General features: G+C 52.3%; 1 protein-coding gene across 1 annotated transcript; it reads right to left on the bottom strand.

Annotated features, from left to right (window-relative positions):
* Nucleotides 1–1,850: 1,850 nt before the first annotated feature.
* Nucleotides 1,851–21,417, bottom strand: CDS2 (CDP-diacylglycerol synthase 2). Its single transcript, XM_085559280.1, has 13 exons — nt 21,263–21,417; nt 14,073–14,215; nt 12,974–13,070; nt 12,380–12,477; nt 11,990–12,129; nt 11,356–11,414; nt 10,992–11,074; nt 10,369–10,456; nt 9,686–9,754; nt 8,263–8,415; nt 7,877–7,996; nt 7,139–7,242; nt 1,851–5,204 (listed from the first exon to the last, which is right to left on the bottom strand). Exons 1-13 carry the CDS (start codon nt 21,323–21,325, stop codon nt 5,075–5,077), a joined length of 1,347 nt encoding a protein of 448 aa, XP_085415406.1. The 5' UTR covers nt 21,326–21,417; the 3' UTR covers nt 1,851–5,074.
* Between the last annotated feature and the right edge of the window lie 139 nt (nt 21,418–21,556).

The following is a 21,556-nucleotide window of genomic DNA, read 5'->3' on the forward strand; positions in this document are numbered from 1 at the left end:
CATCCCATCCCAAACCATCCCATCCCATCCCATCCCATCCCATCCCATCCCATCCCATCCCATCCCATCCCATCCCATCCCGTCCCGTCCCATCCCAAACCATCCCATCCCATCCCATCCCATCCCATCCCATCCCATCCCATCCCGTCCCGTCCCATCCCAAACCATCCCATCCCATCCCATCCCAGGGACACTTCCACCATCCCAGGCTGCTCCAGCCTGGCCCTGGGCACTGCCAGGGATCCAGGGGCAGCCCTAGCTGCTCTGGGAACCTGTGCCAGGGCTGCCCACCCTGCCAGGAACAACTCCTTCCCAATAGCTAACCTAAATTTATGTAATCTAACTAATTTTATAAATAATATTGTATTATTTAATTTAACTACATTTTATAAAATCATGTAAATTTGAATAACACAATTAGTTATTTAACTCATTCCAAGATAAATTTCCACAAAACCTGGCCCTGCTAAAAGCAGGCAGAGCTGGGTCAGAGCTGCAGGAAATGGATTCCACCAAATCCACAGGAACTGATGGAGCTGCTCCAGAGGCTCCAGCAGTGCTGAGCTGGAGCAGTTACAGAATAAAGCAGGGATTTATTCACAGCATCTCCTCAATGGATCCTCCTTGGGCAGCACAAGAGCCAGGGCTGCACCCAAGGTGAACCAAAATGGTCCCAAAATGAGCCCCAAAATGGTCCCAAAATGAGCCCAAGGTGAACCAAAATGGTCCCAAAATGAGCCCCAAAATGGTCCCAAAATGAGCCCAAGATGAACCAAAATGGTCACAAAATGAGCCTCAAAATGGTCACAAAATGAGCCCAAGATGAACCAAAATGCTGAATATTCAATGTTGCTGAGTATTGAATATTGCTGAATAGTGAACACTGCTGTGCATTGAATATTGAACATTGAATATAGATGAATATTTCTAAATATTGAACATTGCTAATATTGAATATTGCTGAATATTGAGCACTGCTGAATATTGAACATTACTGAATATTGAGCACTGCTGAATATTGAATATTGCTGAATACTGAATATTGCTGAACACTGAACATTGCTGAATATTGAACATTGCTGAATAATGAGCACTGCTGAATATTGAACATTGCTGAATAATGAGCACTGCTGAATATGGAATATTGCTGACTATTGAGCACTGCTGAATATGGAATTTTGCTGACTATTGAGCACTGCTGAATATTGAATATTGCTGACTATTGAGCACTGCTGAATATGGAATTTTGCTGACTATTGAGCACTGCTGAATATTGAATATTGCTGACTATTGAGCACTGCTGAATATGGAATATTGCTGACTATTGAGCACTGCTGAATATTGAATATTGCTGACTATTGAGCACTGCTGTCCCTGTTGGAGGTGGGAGCTGGCTCTGGAGGCACCTGCTGGGGCTTCCACCGAGCTCTGCTGCTGCTCTGCAGGGACAGGAAGCCCTGGGAGGCAGCTGAGGCTGAGCTGATAAGTCAGAAAAACAGACAAAACAGCAGCAGAGCTAAAAATAGGATTTTGCTGTGTGAACAGAGGGTTCTGCCCTGCTGACCCCAGCGAGGGCTGGGATGAAGGAGGGACTCGGGGCAAGAGGAGCTCCCGGGGATTTTCCCACTCCCAGTGAAATCTGCAGGTGGATGAATCGTGCTGGGATTGCAGGGGAGCAGGGCCAGCACCCACGGGGGCAGCCTGGGCTTGTGGGGTCACCTCAAACCCCACGGGGAACGTGGGACCCCTCGGGATGTGTCCTTGGCTCCTCCAGGAAATCCCTCGGGAAGGAGAGCCCAGGGAACGAGGGAATGGCAGCAGCCAGAGCACTGAATGAAACTCCCCACAGGTAATGGAATTTATATTTATTTAACAGTAACATACAGTATATAAATAGGGTAAATACTTTAAAATATACAATATTTCACATTCCAACATTCGGTCAAAGGAAGGCAACTCTACGAGTGCAGCTAGAACTGGAACCAGAAGAACGATGCACAGAGAAAGAACAGGCCAGGCTGCAGAGCTGGGGCTGCAGGGGCTGCACAGGACTGCAGGGGCTGCACAGGACTGCAGGGGCTGCACAGGACTGCAGCCAGGCAGGGAAAAGCAGAATTCCCACCCAGGTCCACAGACCTGGCCCAAACCCGTGTCCAAACCCAAGCAGCCCCAAAAACACCTGGGGGTGCCCAGTGTCCCCTCCCCATGGCACTGCCACCTCCCTGGCTGGTGGCCGGGACACTGGTGGCTCCCACACCAGCCTGGGACCTTGCCACGGGGTCCTGTCCCCTCCTCCCACCCCGCACACAAACCCCAGCTGGCACCAGCTCCCCTCTGCCCTGAACCTTTTTCCGTGCCAGGCTGAGCTCCAGCCCTGCAGCTGCAGAACTGCCCCGTCCCCGGGGTCCCTCTGTGCCCTCCACACCCAAATTCCTGCAGCTGCTGCATCCCCAGGGCCCTGCAGGGCTGCTGCACATCCCTGGGCACCAGCTCCACCCCAGAACCAGCCAAAGCAGCCAGGAGCAGCAGCTTCCCATCCTTCCCAAACCCTCCCATCCTTCCCAAACCTTCCCATCCTTCCCAAACCCTCCCATCCTTCCCAAACCCCATCCCTGGCAGTGCCAGACCAGACCTGCAGGAGATTCCCTGCTCATGGCAAAGGAGTGGGACAGGATTTTAGCCCCCCTCCATCCCAACCCCAGCTCCCTCCCCTCCTCCCTGCATCCACTGCTCCCACTCTTTTGTGGCTTTTAAGGGATTTCTTCATGCAGGAAACACTTCCCAGGCAGCTCTGCCCCTGAGGAGCTGCCTGGGTTTGGAGGCAGGAACAAAGCTGGTCAGGGAATGTCTGATCAGGGAATTTCTGGTCAGGGAATTGTCTGATCAAGGAATGTCTGATCAGGGCATTTCTGATCAGGGTATTTTCTCATCAGGGTATTTCTGCTCAGGCCATTTCTCATGACAGAATTAATTTCCAATCAGACCATTTCTCACCACAGAACTAATTCCTGTTCAGACCATTTCTCACCACAGAACCAGTTCCAGTTCAGGCCATTCTGAGCCACCCACAGGCAGAGCTCTGCTCTCTCCCAGCTGCTCCGTGGAGCTGCTTTGCCCTCCAGTGCCCACAGCCAGCACTGACAGCCCAGCCCTGCCCCAAAGCTGCAGCACAGCTCTGCCCTGCTGGGCACAGCAGCAACAAAAGGGTTAAAGCACACCAGCAGGACACTAAAGACCCACCAGGGATTTCTCACTGGGGACAGCTTTGGGGTATTTATCAGCACTGTCACTCCTGCCTGTGAGCAGCAGCTGCCAGAAGGGATCCTGGCAAGGGCAGGGAGAATCCAGAGAGCCCAGCTGGCCCAGGCCCCTGGCACTGCCAGGGAAGGTGCCATGGGAGCATCTCTGTTCTCCTCTGCACTTCTGTCTCAGGGCTTGCTCCAGAATTGCTCCATCGACAGAGAATGAACCTGACTCAGCTGGAAGGGAGCAGCCCCAGGAGAAATGCAGGAGCAGGAGGAATGTGCATGGACACCAGGGCAGTCCCGAGCTGCCCGTGCAGCCACTGAGAACTCTCTGCAAGAGCAGAGCCTGCTCTGCAGCCCGTGCCCTCCTCCAAACACCCGAATTTGGGCACAAAGCTCCTGCCCAGGGAGGCAGAGCAGAGCCAGCACTGCAGGAGAGGCTGGGCCTGTGCTGTGTGTTCACACACACCAAGGGTAAAAGAAACCAGAATGTGGGGTGAGAGCTCTGGATTTGGGGCGTTTTCAGGTGGTTTATTCTCTGTGGATGCCAAGCCAGCTCGCAGCAGGGGCAGGGCTCACATGTGGCTAAAGGTTTGTGGCAGCAGCTGCTTGAAAACTCCAATGCAACTTCTGCAGGAGCTCTCCCTGTCACTCATTCCCCAGGTTAAAATAAGGGAAAGTTTCTCTCTCCCATGCACAAACTATGGAAAGAAGGAAAATCAGAGTCACCTCGTGTTTGGGAACATTGCACGAGGTGTAAATGGGGATGTTTTCACTATGTGGTCACAAAAAGAAAAAAAAAAAAGCAAAGTTTTACAATCTTTAGGGCTCTCGTTTTTAAATAATAAAAAAGTATAACAAAATAAAGGAAAGTAATTCAATGAAGCCTGCAGCTATAAAGTACAAACTACTTCTGACAAGATTCAGTGAGCAAAGCAGGACAGAAGCCTGCAGAGAAATGAACCCGGACTGAAATGCAACACAGACCTTGGTAAACTCAGCAGCACGACTTCTACAACTCAAGTAACAGACAGACATGATCCCTGAAAGAAAACAAACCCAGCTGCAGCTGGAGCCCACCCAGCAAGGAAACTGGCTGGAGATGCTGCCCAGGCTCCTGCAAACATCCCACTCTGGGGTTTCCCAGCTTGGGGAAAGGAAGAAGTGTGGTTTCTAAAGGTGATTTAACGGGGGGAACAAACCAGAGTGTTTGGAAGTTGTTCTCACCTGGCAGGAATTGCTCAGTGGAACTCCCAAAAACTCATTCACTTCCCTGGGTTTTGGAGGAATCTGAACCTCCCACATCCCCCCACAGAGCTGCCCTTCCTCAGCTCCCCGTGCCCAGTTTCTGCTTCAGCTAGCTACAGAAATGGGATTTGCATCAGCGCAGCAGGGAGGAAATGTGAGAGGCACGGCAGGAGGGGCTGCAGGGGGAAATGGGGCTGGGCTGGCACAGATCCTCCTCCTGTGCCAGGCAGGCCCTGCTGGGACAGCTCCCACTGCCCCCAGCTGTCCCCTCAGCAGCAGGGCCAGAACATCCCAGCAGGAACCAGAACATTCCAAAAGGAACCAGGAACATTCCAGCAGCACGGCCACCCCCTCCTGCCCCACCCAGCCCTCCCCAGCCTCGACTCCTTCTCAGCCACAAACCCCAGATTTGCTCGTTTGAACCAAAGCTCTATAAATATATTATTTAGAAAAAAAAAAAAATTAAAATAAAATAAACCACGAATGCGAACATTTACCAAGGAAGGAAGAAGAGTTACAGTGAAGTGAGGCCCTGCTCTGGAAGCAGGCAGGGCAGGGAGGCAGTGTCAGTCCTGTGCAGCCTACGCCTCCTCGGGGCTGCCCAGCGCTCCCCGCTCGGCCAGGTGAGCTCTCAGCGTGTTGAAGATGTGCAGCTGCTGCTCCGGCCGCAGCGCCAGGAACTGCTGCAGCAGCTTGCTGGGGTTGGGGCCCCTGCAACACAGAGCCAGGTCAGCAGGGGCTGAGGGGATGCCACAACGTCCCCTGCTCTGCTGTGCTTCCCCAGGGCAATTCCAGAACATCCCCTGTTCTCCCTTCCCCAGGGCAATTCCAGAATATCCCCTGTTCTCCCTTCCCCAGGGCAATTCCACAACATTCCCTGTTCTCCCTTCCCCAGGGCAATTCCAGAATATCCCCTGTTCTCCCTTCCCCAGGGCAATTCCAGAACATCCCCTGTTCTCCCTTCCCCAGGGCAATTCCAGAACATCCCTGCTCTGCTGTGCTTCCCCAGGGCAATTCCACAACATTCCCTGCTCTGCTGTGCTTCCCCAGGGCAATTCCACAACATTCCCTGCTCTCCCTTCCCCAGGGCAATTCCACAACATTCCCTGCTCTCCCTTCCCCAGGGCAATTCCAGAACATCCCTGCTGTGCTGTGCTTCCCCAGGGCAATTCCAGAACATCCCTGCTCTGCTGTGCTTCCCCAGGGCAATTCCAGAACATCCCCTGCTCTCCCTTCCCCAGGGCAATTCCACAACGTTCCCTGTTCTCCCTTCCCCTGGCAGCCCAAATTCTACTGATTTGTGTTACTCTTGCAGCTGGTTTTATTAGAAAGTACAGAAAGAACTCCTGGGTCACCTTCTCCTGTTTGTTTTAAAGTTTGAGGAGCTTCTTCTATCTCTTTAGCCTGGAAATTCACTTTTTTTCCCTCAGTTGGGGCAGCTTTTACTAAAGCTGCAGAGCTACCAGGCTAAACAGCATATTTTACTTATGCTAGCAAGCATAATTCATATTTCACCTAAATGTAGATTTCTACCTTGCTAAGTTTTCAGCCTGTTTCACTGAGGGCTGCATTCCCAGCTCTGCTGAGGATCCCAGTTCCCTCTGCCCTGCATTTCCAGCTGTTCCAGCTGTCAGAGAGCTCAGGAGCCCCAGCAGGGCTCCCCTGTGCCAGCAGCTCCCTGGCCACAGGGAGAAACACAACTGTTGCCCTGATTTTTAAAAGTGTTTTCTTTTATAGCTCTTCTGGAAGTTTTAGAGTTGTTATAAAACTTTTTAGCCTTCTGATCATGTTTACATGTTTGAGAGTCAAGAGTTCCCACACGATTTCATGTATAAATAGAATAGTTTTCATATTTCTCTGTGGGTGGAGAGAAAGGATTGATTGATCTTTGGACCAGTGTGGTTGGAGAGGTGGTGATTCCATTCTCCAATCCACGGTCACCTTTGGAATTCTATAAATACCAGATGTTCAAATAAAACTTTCTCTTCTTCTGTGTACTCATTTTGTGTCCAATAGCAAAACACAACTTTCCCCAGGCACAGTGCTGGGAAAGGCTGGGAGAAGGTCAGAGTTTTAAAAGAACCAGAAACAATTCTTACCTTGCTGCACCTGGGTTCTGAGCATGTGGAACGTGGTATGGAGATTTGTCCACCACAGAGTGGTTTGTTAATGAATCAATTGTTGCCCTGATTTTTAAAAGTGTTAGGTTTTCTTTTATAGTTCTTTTAAAAGTTTTAGAGTTCTCATAAAACTTTAGCCTTCTGATAATGTTTATATATTTCTACTGGATTTCTCACGCACTGTTCATGTAAATAATCATTGTTTTGCATTCTTTGTGGGAGGAGAGAATTGATGGACTGTTGGTTTAACCGGTGTGGTTGGAGAGGTGGTAATTCCATCCTCCAATCCACGGTCACTTTTGGAATTCTATAAATACCAGATGCTGGAATAAAACTTTCTCTTTTTCTCCCTTGAACTTACCAAACTTCATTGTCCAGTAGCGACAACCAACAGTAATCAAGTTTTAAGTAAAGGACCAAGTGTGCCTACCTGCATGGTGACTGTCTATAAAACAATGGACTTCTTAACAAAAACAGAGTAATGAAGAGTTAATGAAGCCCCTGGAGCCATGGAAGCAGCATCACCTGATGAAGCTGGCGATGTAGACGTTGACAAAGGTGGCCATCAGGTACTGGCAGTCGAAGCGATCCATGATGCCCCCATGGCCCGGGATGGTGTTGGCAAAGTCCTGGCAGAGCAGAGGGATGTCCCTGAGCTCTCCCTACACCTGTGCTGCCTCTGGTGCCCCCACACCACGCTCACCCCCGGCCCAGCCCTGCCCAGAAGGCACAGTCCCACCACAGGAACGTTTGGGTCAATGGCTCCTGCTTCTCCAAGTTTCTCCCTTCTGAAGCTGCTGGAGCCTGAGGGGCAGCAAGGCTCAACTCAGCTCTGCTGCCCCAAGGTCAGGGAAGGCAAATGTTTACCTGCTGCCACCCTGCCTCGCCTTTCAAGGCATCTTAACTGAGCACAGGCTGTTTGTATGTGAAACCAGCCTCCAAGACATCAAAGCACACCCCAGATTGCACAATTTCCTGCCCGGGGCTTCCTTCCCCTGCCTGCACCACAGCAGGGTTTAGAATATCACACTTAAACTCTTAAGGTCTCTTCCCTTTTGGTCAAAAAACCCAGATCTTGCTCCAGCGTTTCATCCGTGTCTGAACAAACCTCCCTTCCCCTGGAGCTCTGGGACTGCCTTGAGGAGCAGCACCCACTTTGTGTCTCCTCCCCTGAACCTCCATGCCCCCCCAAAACCTCCAGGACCTCCTGAAGAACTCCATGCCCCCCCAAAACCTCCGTGACCCCCAGTCCCCCCTCCTCACCTTGATTTTGAAGGCCCTCTTGAAGCCGCTGGCGAAGAAGCCGCCGAAGGGCCCGATGAGGGAGGCGAAGGTGGACAGGGCGATGCTGTGGATCTGGAACGGGTACATCCGCACGGTTTTCTGCAGCACAGAGCACAGCAGCGCTGTCAGTGCAGGAACACACTCACCACACAGCAGCACCTCAGAGCCGGCCCCTCTCCCGTGCCCCCAGGCTGCAGCCCCGCTGGCTTTCAGGTGGGCTCACGTCCCCAGATTTGGGATGACTCCTCTGGGATCCCCATCCCCAGCAGCAGCTCCGCTCCTCCTGTGCTCTGACAAACACAGCCCCGCTCTCCCCTCGCCAATCCCACCCCAAAAACAACAGCCAGGGGCACAGAGGGGCGTACCCAGCCCAGCACAGAGTGCAGCCCCACGGGGACGTTGTACTCCTGCAGCTGGAAGAGCTCCGAGGGCTCGCAGTCCACCGTGAAGCTGTTGGTGTCGTTGTTGAACTCCACGGGGCAGGTGAAGCAGCGGTACCCCGACATCACGTAGGACAGCTCCAGGGAGAGAGAGGAGAGAAAGAGCAGAACTCGTGTTTTCCTCAGGGCTTCCTCCAGGGGAGAGCCCTGCAAGCAGCTGAGGGAGGAGGGAGCGCTCGCCCAGCCTCACTAAGGGCACGGCTGAGTGTGGCAGCACATCTCTCCCCCTCTCAGGAGTTTCATGGAGGTGCACAGAGAGAAATGAAAGATAAAACAATTTCTATTTCTGCTGCTTGTTGTTCCCACGTGGAATGTGTTTGGAGAATTGTTTACCTGGAGTGATGCTTGGTTGGGTTCTGGTGAGGATTGTTTGAGCTGGTGGCCAATCCAACCCAATCCAACCCAATCCAACCCAATCCAATCCAATCCAACCCAATCCAACCCAGTCCACCTGTGGTTGGACTCTCAAGAGAGGACCAGGACTTGAAAGGAGTTTGATTTGGTAGTTAGAAAAAGTAGGTTTGTAGTTTTAGTATCTCCTTTATATAGGATATTAATGTATTTTAGCGTAGTTATAATAAAGAAATCATTCAGCCTTCTGCATTGAGTCAGACATCAGCATTTCTTCCCATTGTGTCCGCCTGTATTTACAACAGCTGAGTAATTAGTGAGCGGCAGTAATTGGCTAAGGGCACTCCAGGAGCTGGAATTCCCTCAAACATAGCCCCCAAAAGGCACAGAGGGTCACAAAAACAGGGCACAGCACTCCAGGAACTGGAATTCCCTCAAACACAGCCCCACCCTACAGCAGCAGAGGGAAATGTGAATTATTGCCAGCACAGGGGTTAAAAACTCCCTGCAACTCCGGGCTCCAGCAGTGCCTGCACAGCCAGGGACCACCTCAGACCCTGGCAGCACGAGAAGTTTAATATCTGACAGACATTCAAACCCTGGGAGCAAAAAAAAAGGAAATAGCTGAGAAATTCAAACTCTGAGACCAAAAAAGGGGAAATATCTGACAGAAATTCAACCCTGGCAGCAAGAATAGTTTAATATCTGACAGAGATTCAAACTCTGGGATGAAAAAAAGGGAAATATCTGACACAGATTCAACCCTGGGAGCAAAAAAGGGGAAATATCTGATAGAGATTCAAACTCTGGGGCAAAAAAAGGGGAAATATCTGACAGAAATTCAACCCTGGGACCAAAAAGGTGAAATACCTGAAAAATTCCAACCCTGGCAGCCAGAAAAGGTGGAATACCTGACAGATCAAAAGCTGACTGCATTTTTAACAGAACTGCCCAGGAAGGGAAGCTCCGTGGAGGAAGAACCACGATGGACACTCACCAGCAATCCAAAGAGAACGGTGGAGAAAAATCCTCCAATAAAACCCTCCCAGGTCTTCTTTGGGGAGAGCTGCCAGCGAGACAAATAAAACAGAGAAATAAAAGAGAGAAATAAAAATATTTTTAAAAAAAATAAATTATTCAAGTTATTCAAAAATTCAAATTACATACAAATTACACAACAACTGCTGGATTCGATCATCTTCCCAACCTTGATGGTTCAATGATTTAATTTAATTAAGTGAATTCAATTAAATATAATTCAATTAAATAAAATGCAATAAAATAAAAAGCAACCAAAAAAACAAAATTAATTTAATTTTAAATAAAATTCAATTCAACTAAATAAAATAAAATTCAGCAAAATAAATAAAAACAAAATAAAGCAAAATATAATAAAAAATGAAAATATAATAAAATAAACCAAAATAAACTAAAATAAAAATAAAATAGAATAAAATAAAATAAAATAAAATATACCAAAATAAAATAAAACAAAAATAAACCAAAATAATATAAAATACAATAAATAAAATGCCAGCCTCAAAGGCTGGGATGCCCACCAGGACTGATTGGAGCCTGGCTCCAGAGCCAAGGAGGCCCCGGAGCAGGATCTGGGGGAGCCCAAAGAGCCCAAAATCCCCCCAAATTCCCCAATCCCCAATGCCTGGGCCCCGTGGCCACCTTGATGAGCGGCGTGCGGCCGAAGAAGAAGCCGAACATGTAGGCCATGATGTCATTGCAGATCACACAGGAGATGGGCACGATGAACCTGCGGGGAGAGCGGCGCTGCGGGGCGGGACTGGGATCACCCCGGGACTGGGATCACCCTGGGACTGGGACTGGGATCACCCCTGTGGGACTGGGACTGGGATCACCCCTGTGGGACTGGGATCACCCCTGTGGGACTGGGACTGGGATCACCCCTGGGACTGGGATCACCCCTGTGGGATTGGGATCACCCCTGGGATTGGGACTGGGATCACCCCTGGGACTGGGATCACCCCCGGGACTGGGATCACCCCTGTGGGACTGGGATCACCCCTGTGGGACTGGGATCACCCCTGTGGGACTGGGATCACCCCTGTGGGACTGGGATCACCCCTGGGACTGGGACTGGGATCACCCCTGTGGGATATTCCTCTGGGATTGGGATCACTCCTCTGGGATAGCTCCCAGGGATCCCAACTCCTTTGGGATAACGCCTTTGGGATAACTTCCAGGAAAACACAGGGATCCCAGAAAAGCCACGGCTACCCCAGAAAAGCCACAGTTTTCCCACACAGCTCGGGCGCAGCAGAACTCACCAGATCATGCCCTCAAAGAGGTTGTGGATGATGAGGTGGGACTGGGTGACCACAATCAGCAGCGTGACGTGGGTCCAGCCGAACTGCGGGAGAGCACAGCGCCCACGCTCGTTAATTTCCTCGTTAGCCATTTGTTAATTAGCACAGGAGCAGGGCCAGGCCTCCTGGGCTGGGCTCTCCTGGCACCGAGCTCCCGAGGCGCCTCTCGCTGCTGGGGAGCTGAGCAGAGAGGCTGCGCTCCTGGCTGAGCCCTTCCAGCCCAAATTTAACATCACCAAAATACTGATTTAACCTCAACAAAACATGTATTTTAACCTCACCAAAACATGAATTTTAGCCCCCCCCAGAGCCCGGATTTACTCACCATGTAGAACTGCAGGCGATAGTGCTTTTTCACCAGACTCAGCACAAACATGCAGAAACCTGAGGGGAGACAGGAGCAAAGTCAGAGCTGGCAATTCCTCCCACAGCCAGGAACTCAAACTCCCTGGGTTAGATTGCAATCAAATATTCTTTTATTTGTATTTTATATTTATAATGTATTTATATATTGTTTATATTTAAATAAAAATAGAACTATTATATATATAACATGTATTGTGTATAGATAATATGTATTATTGTGTTTATATATAAATATGTGTCAGATTTTTAAATAAAAAATATATTTAAGTAAATAATATTTAAATATAAATATAAATATTACATATAAAGTGTATTGCCTGTGAACCATTTGGGGACCCCATGAAGATTTTGGTGTTTTCTCCTCGTTTTGAGGATTTTCCACAACCAAAGCAAGAGTGGCCATGGTGACATCCCCGGGGAGCAAAGGGGGTTCTGTGCCCGGGCAGGTCAGAGCTGCTGCCCACCTGGCAGGTCAGATCCATCCTTGCTGCCCACCTGGCAGGTCAGATCCATCCTTGCTGCCCACCTGGCAGATCTGATCTCCTGCTGCCCACCTGGCACATCTCCCCCCTGGCACATCTCCCCCTGCCCACCTGTCAGGTAGAGGGCGAAGGAGATGAAGCGATGGTATCGGCTGAGGATCCGCAGCGGCTCCTCCCTCTGCACCAGCGTGAAGAAATAATCCGTCACCGTCTCCCCGTAGAAGAAATAATTCACACACAGCAGGAAGTACCTGGGGAGAGGGGAAATAATTCATACACAGCAAAATATACCTGGGGAGAGGGAGAGAAATAATTCACACACAGCAGGAAGTACCTGGGGAGAGGGGAAATAATTCACACACGAACCTGGGAAAGGAGGGAAATAATTCACACACAGCAGGAAGTGGGGTTAGTGGGGTTTTGGGGTGGGTTAGTGGGGTTTTGGGAAGGAATTCCAGGTGAGAGCCCAGCTGGGTGCCCAGGTGAGAGCCCCTCGCTCACCAGCTGAGCGTCCTGAACCAGGGCAGGTCGTAGGAGTGGTAGACGTTGTAGCCAATGGTGATGATCTCGTGGAAGCATTTGATCTGCACACACATCACCTGCACAGGGAGGACACCAGGCACTGAAACCCCCCGTGGGTTCCACACCTCTGCCCCTGAGGGGACAAAGCAGCACCTGCAGGGCACCTGCTCCTCCAGCAGCCACCAGCCCTGCAGGAGCCTCCCAGTCCCCCCGGGAAACTCTGCGTGGAGATTTTCCCTCCCAGTCCCCCCCAGGAAACTCTAGGTGCCATTTCTGCTTCCCAATCCCATTTTTCCCTCCCAATCCCACCTGGGATGCTTAGGGCATCATTTTTCCCTCCCCAGGGAAGCTCAGGCTGTGACTTTTCCCTCCCAATGCCACCTGGGATGCTCAGGGTGTTGTTTTTCCCTCCCTTTTCCTCTGCACACACATCCTTGTGTGAGTTTCAGGTATTGAGCAGCAGATTCCTCCAGGGACAGAGGAACCCAGGATCTCTGGAACACAGGGCCCTGAGCTCCCCAGCAACCTCCCCCTGCTGCAGGGAAGGTCAGGACACCTCCCTGGAGCACTTACAATTGTCATCAGGACCATGGGGCCCAGGTAGATGATGATGAAGAAGAAGGTGATCATTGCCAGCGTGAGGATGCCCCTCACCCACCAGTTCTTCCATCTGGGCCACGGAGAAGGAAAACATCAGAGAAAGACAAGGCAGAGCAAGGCAGCCACAGAAACTTCTGCTCTCTGTGCACCACAGGAAGGAAAGTGAGCACTGGAAACCCCAAATTTCCTCTCAGTGGGGCACAGAGGCCTCGATGTGCTGATGAAGGCCTGGCTGCAGCAGCTGCACTGAGTGCAGAGAGCTGAGCACCTCCCAGGGCAGCCTCTGCTCCTGCTCTGCAGCTTTCCCACCCCTCGGACAAGTTGCAGGGTGAATTCCCAAAAAATGGGGAGCATTCCCCCTCTCCAGGAGGAGAGATGGCCCCTGGCTGCTGGACCCTCCTGCTGGGAGCCTCTCCCACTACCAGGGAAGTGACACCTCCTCCTATGACACAAACATTTCCTCCCAGGCAGATGTGGAGGACATCCCCAGCTCGTTCCCAACTCCTGCCTCACCAGGGCAGCTCCCCCAGCACTCCTGCAGAGCTCAGGGTGATCAGAGTTACAGCAGGGGCTGAACCCCCACGAGTCAAAGCCCCCCACAAGCTCCTGGACCTGCCAGGACCCAGCACTGCTCTGTCCCCTCCCTTCCCACCCAAATCCTGTCCCCTCCCTTCCCACCCAAATCCTGCCCCCTCCCTGTTGCCCTGATTTTTAAAAGTGTTAAGTTTTCTTTTATAGCTCTTTTGAAAGTTTTAAAGTTCTCATAAAACTTCTTTAAACCTTCTGATAATGTTAACATGTTTAAGAGTCAGAGTTCCCACACGATTTCATGTAAAAATAGAATAATTTACATATTTCTCTGTGGGTGGAGAGAAAGGATTGACTGATTGATCTTTGGACCAGTGTGGTTGGAGAGGTGGAGATTCCATCCTCCAATCCACAGTCACCTTTAGAATTCTATAAATACCAGATGTTGGAATAAAACTGTGATGGATAGGATGGATGGACAGGGATGGATGGACAGGGATGGATGGACAAGATGGTCAGAGCCCTGCCCAGGGAGTGTTTTTACCTCGAGGACAGGTTGGAGAGGGCCCTGTTCAGCACCTCTGGGGTGTCATCTGAGGTTGGCACTGGGGAGGAGCCCCCAAACTCGGACTTGCTCTCGCTGTCTGACGCTGTCTCTCCATCCAGCCTGTTCTCAGACTCCGACTCCTGCAGCACAAACAGAGCCAAGGAGCTTTAGCAGCCACTCTGGGCTGGCCCCAGCACTCACCAGCTCTCTGCTTCTGCACCAGGGAGGGAGGAGAAGGAAATACCCTGGCTACCACCCAGGCCTAAACACATGAGAGCAGCCTCAGGTGTTTCAGTGGATCCAGGAGGGCTCTGAGGGTGCCTCAGCCTCAGCAGCAGGCACAGAACAGGGCCTGCTCCCCCTGCACAGCCACAGACACCTCCAGGCTGATTGATGAGCATCTCCGAGCGCTCCAGGGCTTGTTAGCAGGAATTCCCACAAGGTCCCAGTCCCCAGGCAGGTGTCAGAGAATGTAGCACTGCCCAAATCAGCCAGGAAGGAAGGCCTCCAAGTGGGCAGGCTCCAGGCTTGGACAGACTTCTGAGGCGCCGGCTGCTTGAGGACACTAAAAATAACCCTGAGCCCATCCCCAGGCAGCTGGGGAGGAAGAGCCTGGCTTATCACCCTGGCCCAGGCATCCCCCGTGGCCAGGAGAAACCCAGCTGCTGCAGAGGGACACTGCCAGGCCTCTCGGGGTCTGCAGGTGACCCCAGGGATGTAAAATCCTTGCTGCCCAGCCCATGCAGCCAAAAAAGTCAGAATGCCAAAAGCAGGGTCAGCTGCTCTTACTGATGTTTATTTTGATTGTGTTTATTTGCTGTTTATTTTCTCTTATCTATAGGTTGTTTATTTTTCTTATCTCTAACACACTTTCTCCAGGAGCTCTGTCCAGCAGGTCAGTCTGTGACAGACTCCCACCCCCCTGGGGTGGTGTTTATTATTTTATACCAAAAACTACGTGTGCTATGTTTACAATAACACACCAATATCTGTCATTTATGTTGGACAGCATGTCTGTACCTCAAACAAGTAGAAAAGTCACTAGCAGAGCAAGACATGGAGGGCAAGGAGAAGAAGAAGGTCAGGAGACACCCAAATCCCTCCATCTTGTACCCTTGAACCCCTTATTTTAAAACCCTAAAATTCTACTTTTTCACCCTGTGTAAATGCAATTACCACATTACTCAAACCCTTGTGGCTTGTAATTCCTCATACAGAGCTGGCAGTTTTTTCCATGGGCTAAAATGGAAGCCACAGGTGTTTTTGACTTGGTGCCAGGGTCTCTGAGCCCCTGCCAGGGTCTCGGGACATCCAGGACAGCCCAGAGCCAAGTCCTGTGCCTGGGGCTGAACAAGCCCAGCTCTGCCAGGCCTGGGAAGGGGATCCCAGGCGAGTCCTGGCTCTTCCCAGGCCACTCTTCCCCCTGGCCCAGCCCCTGAGCAGGGAAAAGCCCCAGCTGGGCAGCTGGCCCAGCTCCAGCAGCACAGCTCCTGCAAGGAAGGAAAAGGCCATCCCTGGGGAGCATCCAGGCAGGCAGAGTCCCTGCCCTTGGCCTCTGGAAACTCCCTGAAAAGTGACTGTGCCTGCAGGAAAAGCTCAGGGGGAGCTGAGCTGCCGAGTGCTGGCAGCTCTGCCAACAGCGAGGCTCTGGGGATGAACTCCCATTGTCTGCAGAGCTCCAAACAGGCTGGGGTGCCTGCAGCTCAGCAAGGCTGGGGCTGCTCCCTTATTTAAAGCAGGAAAAGGTAATTATTCCCTGCCAGTGGCTGCAGGCCAGGCTCTGAAATCAGCCAAGGACAAGGAGGTGCTGTCAGGTGGAGGCAGCTAAAAATACCTCCGTGATGTCAGAGATGATTCCCAGGGATGAGCAGAGCTGCAGCCAGCAGCACCCAGTGTCACCCAGTGTCACCTCCCCTTTCCATTCATCTCTGGGAGGGAGGTTTGGCTTTGCCCTCAGCCCCACATCTCTGCCAGCCCTCACACGGCTCTGGGGGGCTTTGGCAGTGAAATGCAACCTGGCTTTTCCCTCAGGGGGTTTTTAACTGACCCAGAAATCCCATCTGGAGCAGCTTTGGTGCCACTCAGCTGGGAACACACATCCATATGGCAGCAGGCAGAGACTGGAAATGATAACACTCCCTGGAGAGCACAGATTTGGCATCTCCTACCCAGCACAGGTCAGGCTTTGGGCAATCTGGGCTCTGTATTTAGCTGCTCCCATTGCAGTGTGCTCTCCAATAACAGGAATTCTGCAGAATTCCTCTGGGAGCAATCAGAATAGCTCCAGCCAGACCAAACTCGGCTTCTCCTGTGCCCAGGCTGAAATCCAGATCCTCCAGCACGTTTCTCACCCAGTCCCAGTGTCCCTCACCCCACACAGCTCCCCAGCCTGCCAAAAGGACCCAAGCAGCACCCCCGAGTTTTACAGCCCAAAGCCAGAGCAGGAAATTCCTGCCTGCAGGATCAGAGGCTTCCCAAAGTGCTCAGAGAGCAGGAGGAAGGGACAGAGCTCCCGTGCTGCCTCACTGCCAGGCCTGGCCAAGAGGGGAGGAAAGGAAAGCTCCAGGAATGAGGAATCTGACGGTGGGACCGAGCTGATGTCCTGATCCCCTCCGAAACCTGATCCACTCCAAAGCCTGATCCACTCCCAAAGCCTGATCCCTTCCAAAGCCTGATCCCTTCCAAAGCCTGATCCCTGCTCAGCATGATCCCTTCCAAAGCCTGATCCCTGCTCAGACTGACCCCTTCCAAAGCCTGATCCCTGCTCAGCATGATCCATTCCAAAGCCTGATCCCTGCTCAGCATGATCCATTCCAAAGCCTGATCCCTGCTCAGCCTGATCCCTTCCAAAGCCTGATCCCTGCTCAGCATGATCCATTCCAAAGCCTGATCCCTGCTCAGCCTGATCCCTTCCAAAGCCTGATCCCTGCTCAGCATGATCCATTCCAAAGCCTGATCCCTGCTCAGCCTGATCCCTTCCAAAGCCTGATCCCTGCTCAGCATGATCCATTCCAAAGCCTGATCCCTGCTCAGCATGATCCCTGTCACATCCTGGTCCCTGTCACAGCCTCATCCCTGCCCAGCCTCATCCCTGTCACATCCTGATCCCTGCTCAGATCCCCCTGAGCTGGGAATGAGCTCTTCTCCCTCCCCAGATCCCCCCAAATCCCTGAGACTTTAAGGACATTGTGCCACACACAGGCTAGGACTGGATAATTGAGGCTATTTTTATACCTTTTATGCAAATTGCCCCGTCAGCCTACAAATCATCAGCTGTAGCAGCTGAGTGGGTGCTAATTAACGGGTTTGAGCCTGAGCTGAAGCACCCTGGGGTGATGCCACCCAGCTGTGGCACTGCCCTGGGGACACCTCCCCTCCAGGGTCACCATCCCAGGGCCCTGCCCTCACAGCCAGGGGGGTTTAACCAATTTGGGGTTATTTTGTTGGTTTTGGCCAAGCCCGCAGGTGAGCCCAGGGCTCCTCCTTCCATTGATCATCTCAGGACTGAAGGCTCCTTACAGAATAATGGGAAAAAGGAATGCAGAATAAAATCCAGATGGGAATTTATCCCAATTCCTTGGTTCCTGCACAAGTCATGGAGAGGAGAAGGAGTCCAAGGCCAAATCTCTGCGAGGGCTGCCTCTCCTGGCTGCTGAACCAGAGCTGGGAAAATCCAGATACCTGCTCACTTTTCCTCTTCGTTAAACCAACAGCTCTAAGCAGCGTTTGCCAAGGGATATTCCATCACCCTGAAGGAAGGATGCCCAGAAAATTGACTTTATTTGAGCTTCCTTTACACAACTCCACTCCTTCCAGAGGCTGGTGAGAAATTTCTGCTCGCTCTGAGATGATTTTCTCATCGGGTTTTTCACACAAATATCCACGACATGATCTCAGTTGCCATAGAAACGAGCCTGCTCTCTCTCCCTGCCAAAAATCTTCTGCCCAACACGGATACCCAGTTAAGCACCCAAGGCTGGCAGATTAAATTACCTCCAGAAATGCCATTATTTAGGTACTTTCCTTGGAGCTGAGCTCTCTTGTTTAGACTTCCTGCCAGATTTTAACAAAAAGCTGTGACACAAAATGTTATAAAATAAATGCTGAAAAGGGAAATGGAGTTGCTTTTTTGGGCAAGAGAGCTGGAACAGAAGGGACCAACTGCACCTCTGCAGGATCAAAGCAAATACAATTAATTTAATTAATACAAACCTAGCAGCCTCAGCAATGAAAACCTCAATATTTTCCAGGGGTTTAATTCCTAATTTACATGGGGGAAACTGCCCCATTCCTCTCCCCTCTTTAACTCCAGTATGAAAACCTCAATATTTTCCACACAGGGCTTTAATTCCTAATTTACACCCAGGGAACTGCCCCACTCCTCTCTCCTCTTTAACCCCAGTAATGAAAACCTCAATATTTTCCACAAAGGGCTTTAATTCCTAATTTAAATCCAGGGAACTGCCCCATTCCTCTCCCCTCTTCAACCCCAGTATTAAAATCTCCATTTTCCAGAAGGGGCTTTAATTTTTATAATTTTTAACCCCAGGATCTCCTGAGGCAGCCCAGGGACACACCAGGGCTGGCACAGCGAGCGAGGGGCAGAGCAGCACAAAGTGAAACCAGCCTCTCCCTGTGCCTTGCCAAAACAGGGAAGTGGCACCAAGCCCAAACCAGCACGATCCCGGTGTTTACATCCCGCTGCAATTCTCCTCCAGCGCTGAAAACACAACTGCAGCACGCCAGGCAGGAAATCCACGCCTGCCACCCAGCAGGGAGATGGGTTCCACCAGGATTGGCCTTGCTGAGCCTCCCTGCAGCTGCTTTGGGCCATTTGGGGAATTTCTCTGCTGTTTCTGTGATCAAACATCACTGTGGTTCAGTTTGAGCTGTTTGATGAGGAGCAGCACAATAGGAAGGTGGACTCTCTCTAGTAAGGACACTCCAGGTCACCAGCTGGAAGGAAATGTCACAGGAGTCCTTCAGAAGGCTCAATGCACATGAAAACAGGGCCTGGAGATGGCAGGATTGTCCTCTGAGCTTCTTCAGGGGCACAGGATTGTCCTCACACCTTCTCCAAGGGCACAGGATTGTCCTCTGAGCTTCCTCAGGGGCACAGGATTGTCCTCTGAGCTTCCTCAGGGGCACAGGATTGTCCTCAGACCTTCCTCAGGGGCAAAGGATTGTTCTCTGAGCTTCTTCAGGGGCACAGGATTGTCCTCACACCTTCTCCAGGGGCACAGGATTGTCCTCTGAGCTTCCTCAGGGGCACAGGATTGTCCTCTGAGCTTCCTCAGGGGCACAGGATTGTCCTCTGAGCTTCCTCAGGGGCAGCTAAAGCCAATCCCAGCTTGGCCCAGCCCGTTTGTGTTTGTTGTGCTGCAGCCCTGCCTCTCCTCCAGCTCCCAGCACATAAAAACACAATACAAAACTCCCTGAAGGTTTTCTGCTGCAGACATGGGCACAGCTCAAGGTCTCACCCTCTGCACAGCTGGAGCCATCTCACAGCTCCTTGCCCAGTGTCAGAGAGCTCCAGTGAGGGAGGCACAGCCCCCAGAGCCACCCCAGGGTCAACCACTCTGTCCCAGATCCCTCCCTGACCACATCAGCACCACCAAACTCTCCCAAAGCAGGTGTTTAACTGGCATTAAAATGGCATTAAAATCACATTAAAATTGCATTTAAATTGCAGGGAGCTCTGCCTGCTGGTTGGTGCTGCTCTGAGCAGTGCACTAATGGAGAAAACATCGATTTGCTGCTGCTGGGGGCTGAGGGACCAGCCTGAGGTAAGAGCATCAAACTCCAGAACAGCAAAAACTGCTGCTCCCCATCACCCTGCAAACGTCATTCCCAAAGTTCTCCCTGTTTGCTCCTCCTGCTCCCCTCCGCCTTGGGAGGCGCAGGAGCAGAGGTGACAAAGGGTGACAAAGGGTGACAAAGGGTGACAAAGGGTGACAAAGGGTGACAAAGGACTCACAGAGCAAACCCTCAGCATCCAGGCAGGCTCGGGCTGGCACAGCAGGGATGGCACAGGGAAGCAGAGCCAGGTTTGCTCCCCGTGCCTCTCCTGCCATGAAAATAAACTTTTCCCTTTGGAAAAAGGCAGTGCCAGCCCTCAGTAAATCCTGGGGATGGCTGAGGGGATCCCAAAGCCTTCCCTAAGGGAACCCGAGGGGTTTGGAACCCCCAGCTCCTTCCCTGGGATCATTTAGGAGGTCCCAAACCCTTCCTTAAGGGGAAGTTTGGAAACACCCACATCATTGCTTAGGGATGATTTAGGAAGTCCCAAACCCTTCCATAAGGTTTCCTAAGGTTTCCAACCCTCCTGTCATTCCCTGGGGATGATTTAAGGGGTCCCAAAGGAGGTTTAGAACCTCCCTGTCATTCCCTGGGGGTGATTTAGGGGGTCCCAAGGCAGGTTTGTAACTCCCCCGTCATTAGGGATGATTCAGGACATCCCAAACCCTTCTCTAAGGGGATGTTTGTAACCCCTCCATCACTCCATGAGGATGATTTAAGGGGTTCCAGAGCAGGTTTGGACCCCCCGTCACTCCTTAGGGATGATTTAGGGGGACCCAGGGCAGGTTTGATCCTCCCCCATCACTCCCTGAGGATGATTGAGGGGGTCCCAGGGCAGGTTTGGACCCCCCCATCACTCCCTGAGGATGATTTAGGGGGTCCCAGGGCAGGTTTGGACCCCCTGTCATTCCTTGGGAATGATTTAGGGGGTCCCAGGGCAGGTTTGGACCCCCCCATCACTCCCTGAGGATGATTTAGCGGGTCCCAGGGCAGGTTTGGACCCCCTTGTCACTCCTTAGGGATGATTTAGGGGTTCCCAGGGCAGGTTTGGACCCCCCCATCACTCCCTGAGGATGATTTAGGGGGTCCCAGGGCAGGTTTGAACCCCCTTCAGTCCCTTGCAGCCACCGCGCTGTCCCCTCAGCGAAGCTCCGCGACCCCTCCTGCGCCATCCCGCCCACGCCCAGACCCCCTCGCTGCTCCAAACCCCCTCAGGCGGGATCCGCCCGCCCGGGGCCGACGAGCCGAGCGCGGGGCACCCGGGGCCCTCACGGCGGCCTCACCGCGGGCCGCCGGGACCCCGCGGCGCGCAGGCCCCGCGCCCCCCCACTTCCCCCGGTTCCCCCCGGTCCCTGCCGCCCCCCGGTGCCCCCGGGGCGGATCCGCACCTTGTCCTGGGGCTCCCGGGCCCCGCCGGGGCCGCGCCCGGGCCTCAGCCGCGCCTCGCTCATGCCGGACCCGCACCCGCCGCCACCGCCACCGGGGGGCGACACCGCACAGGCACAACCGCCGGCCAATAGCGCCGAGGGGGCGGGGCCTGCGCGGGGGCCAGGCCAATGGCAGGCGTGGGATGGGCGAGGGGGCGGGGTTTAGGGGGAGAGGCATGGCCGCGCCCAGGTGTGCCCGGATGGTGGGGGCCGCCATAATGTGTGGCGCGAGAGAGCGCGCGGGAAGGTGGCGGG

Source organism: Lonchura striata, chromosome 22 (assembly GCF_050655825.1).
Source record: "Lonchura striata isolate lonStrDom1 chromosome 22, ASM5065582v1, whole genome shotgun sequence".
Lineage (NCBI taxonomy): Eukaryota > Metazoa > Chordata > Aves > Passeriformes > Estrildidae > Lonchura > Lonchura striata.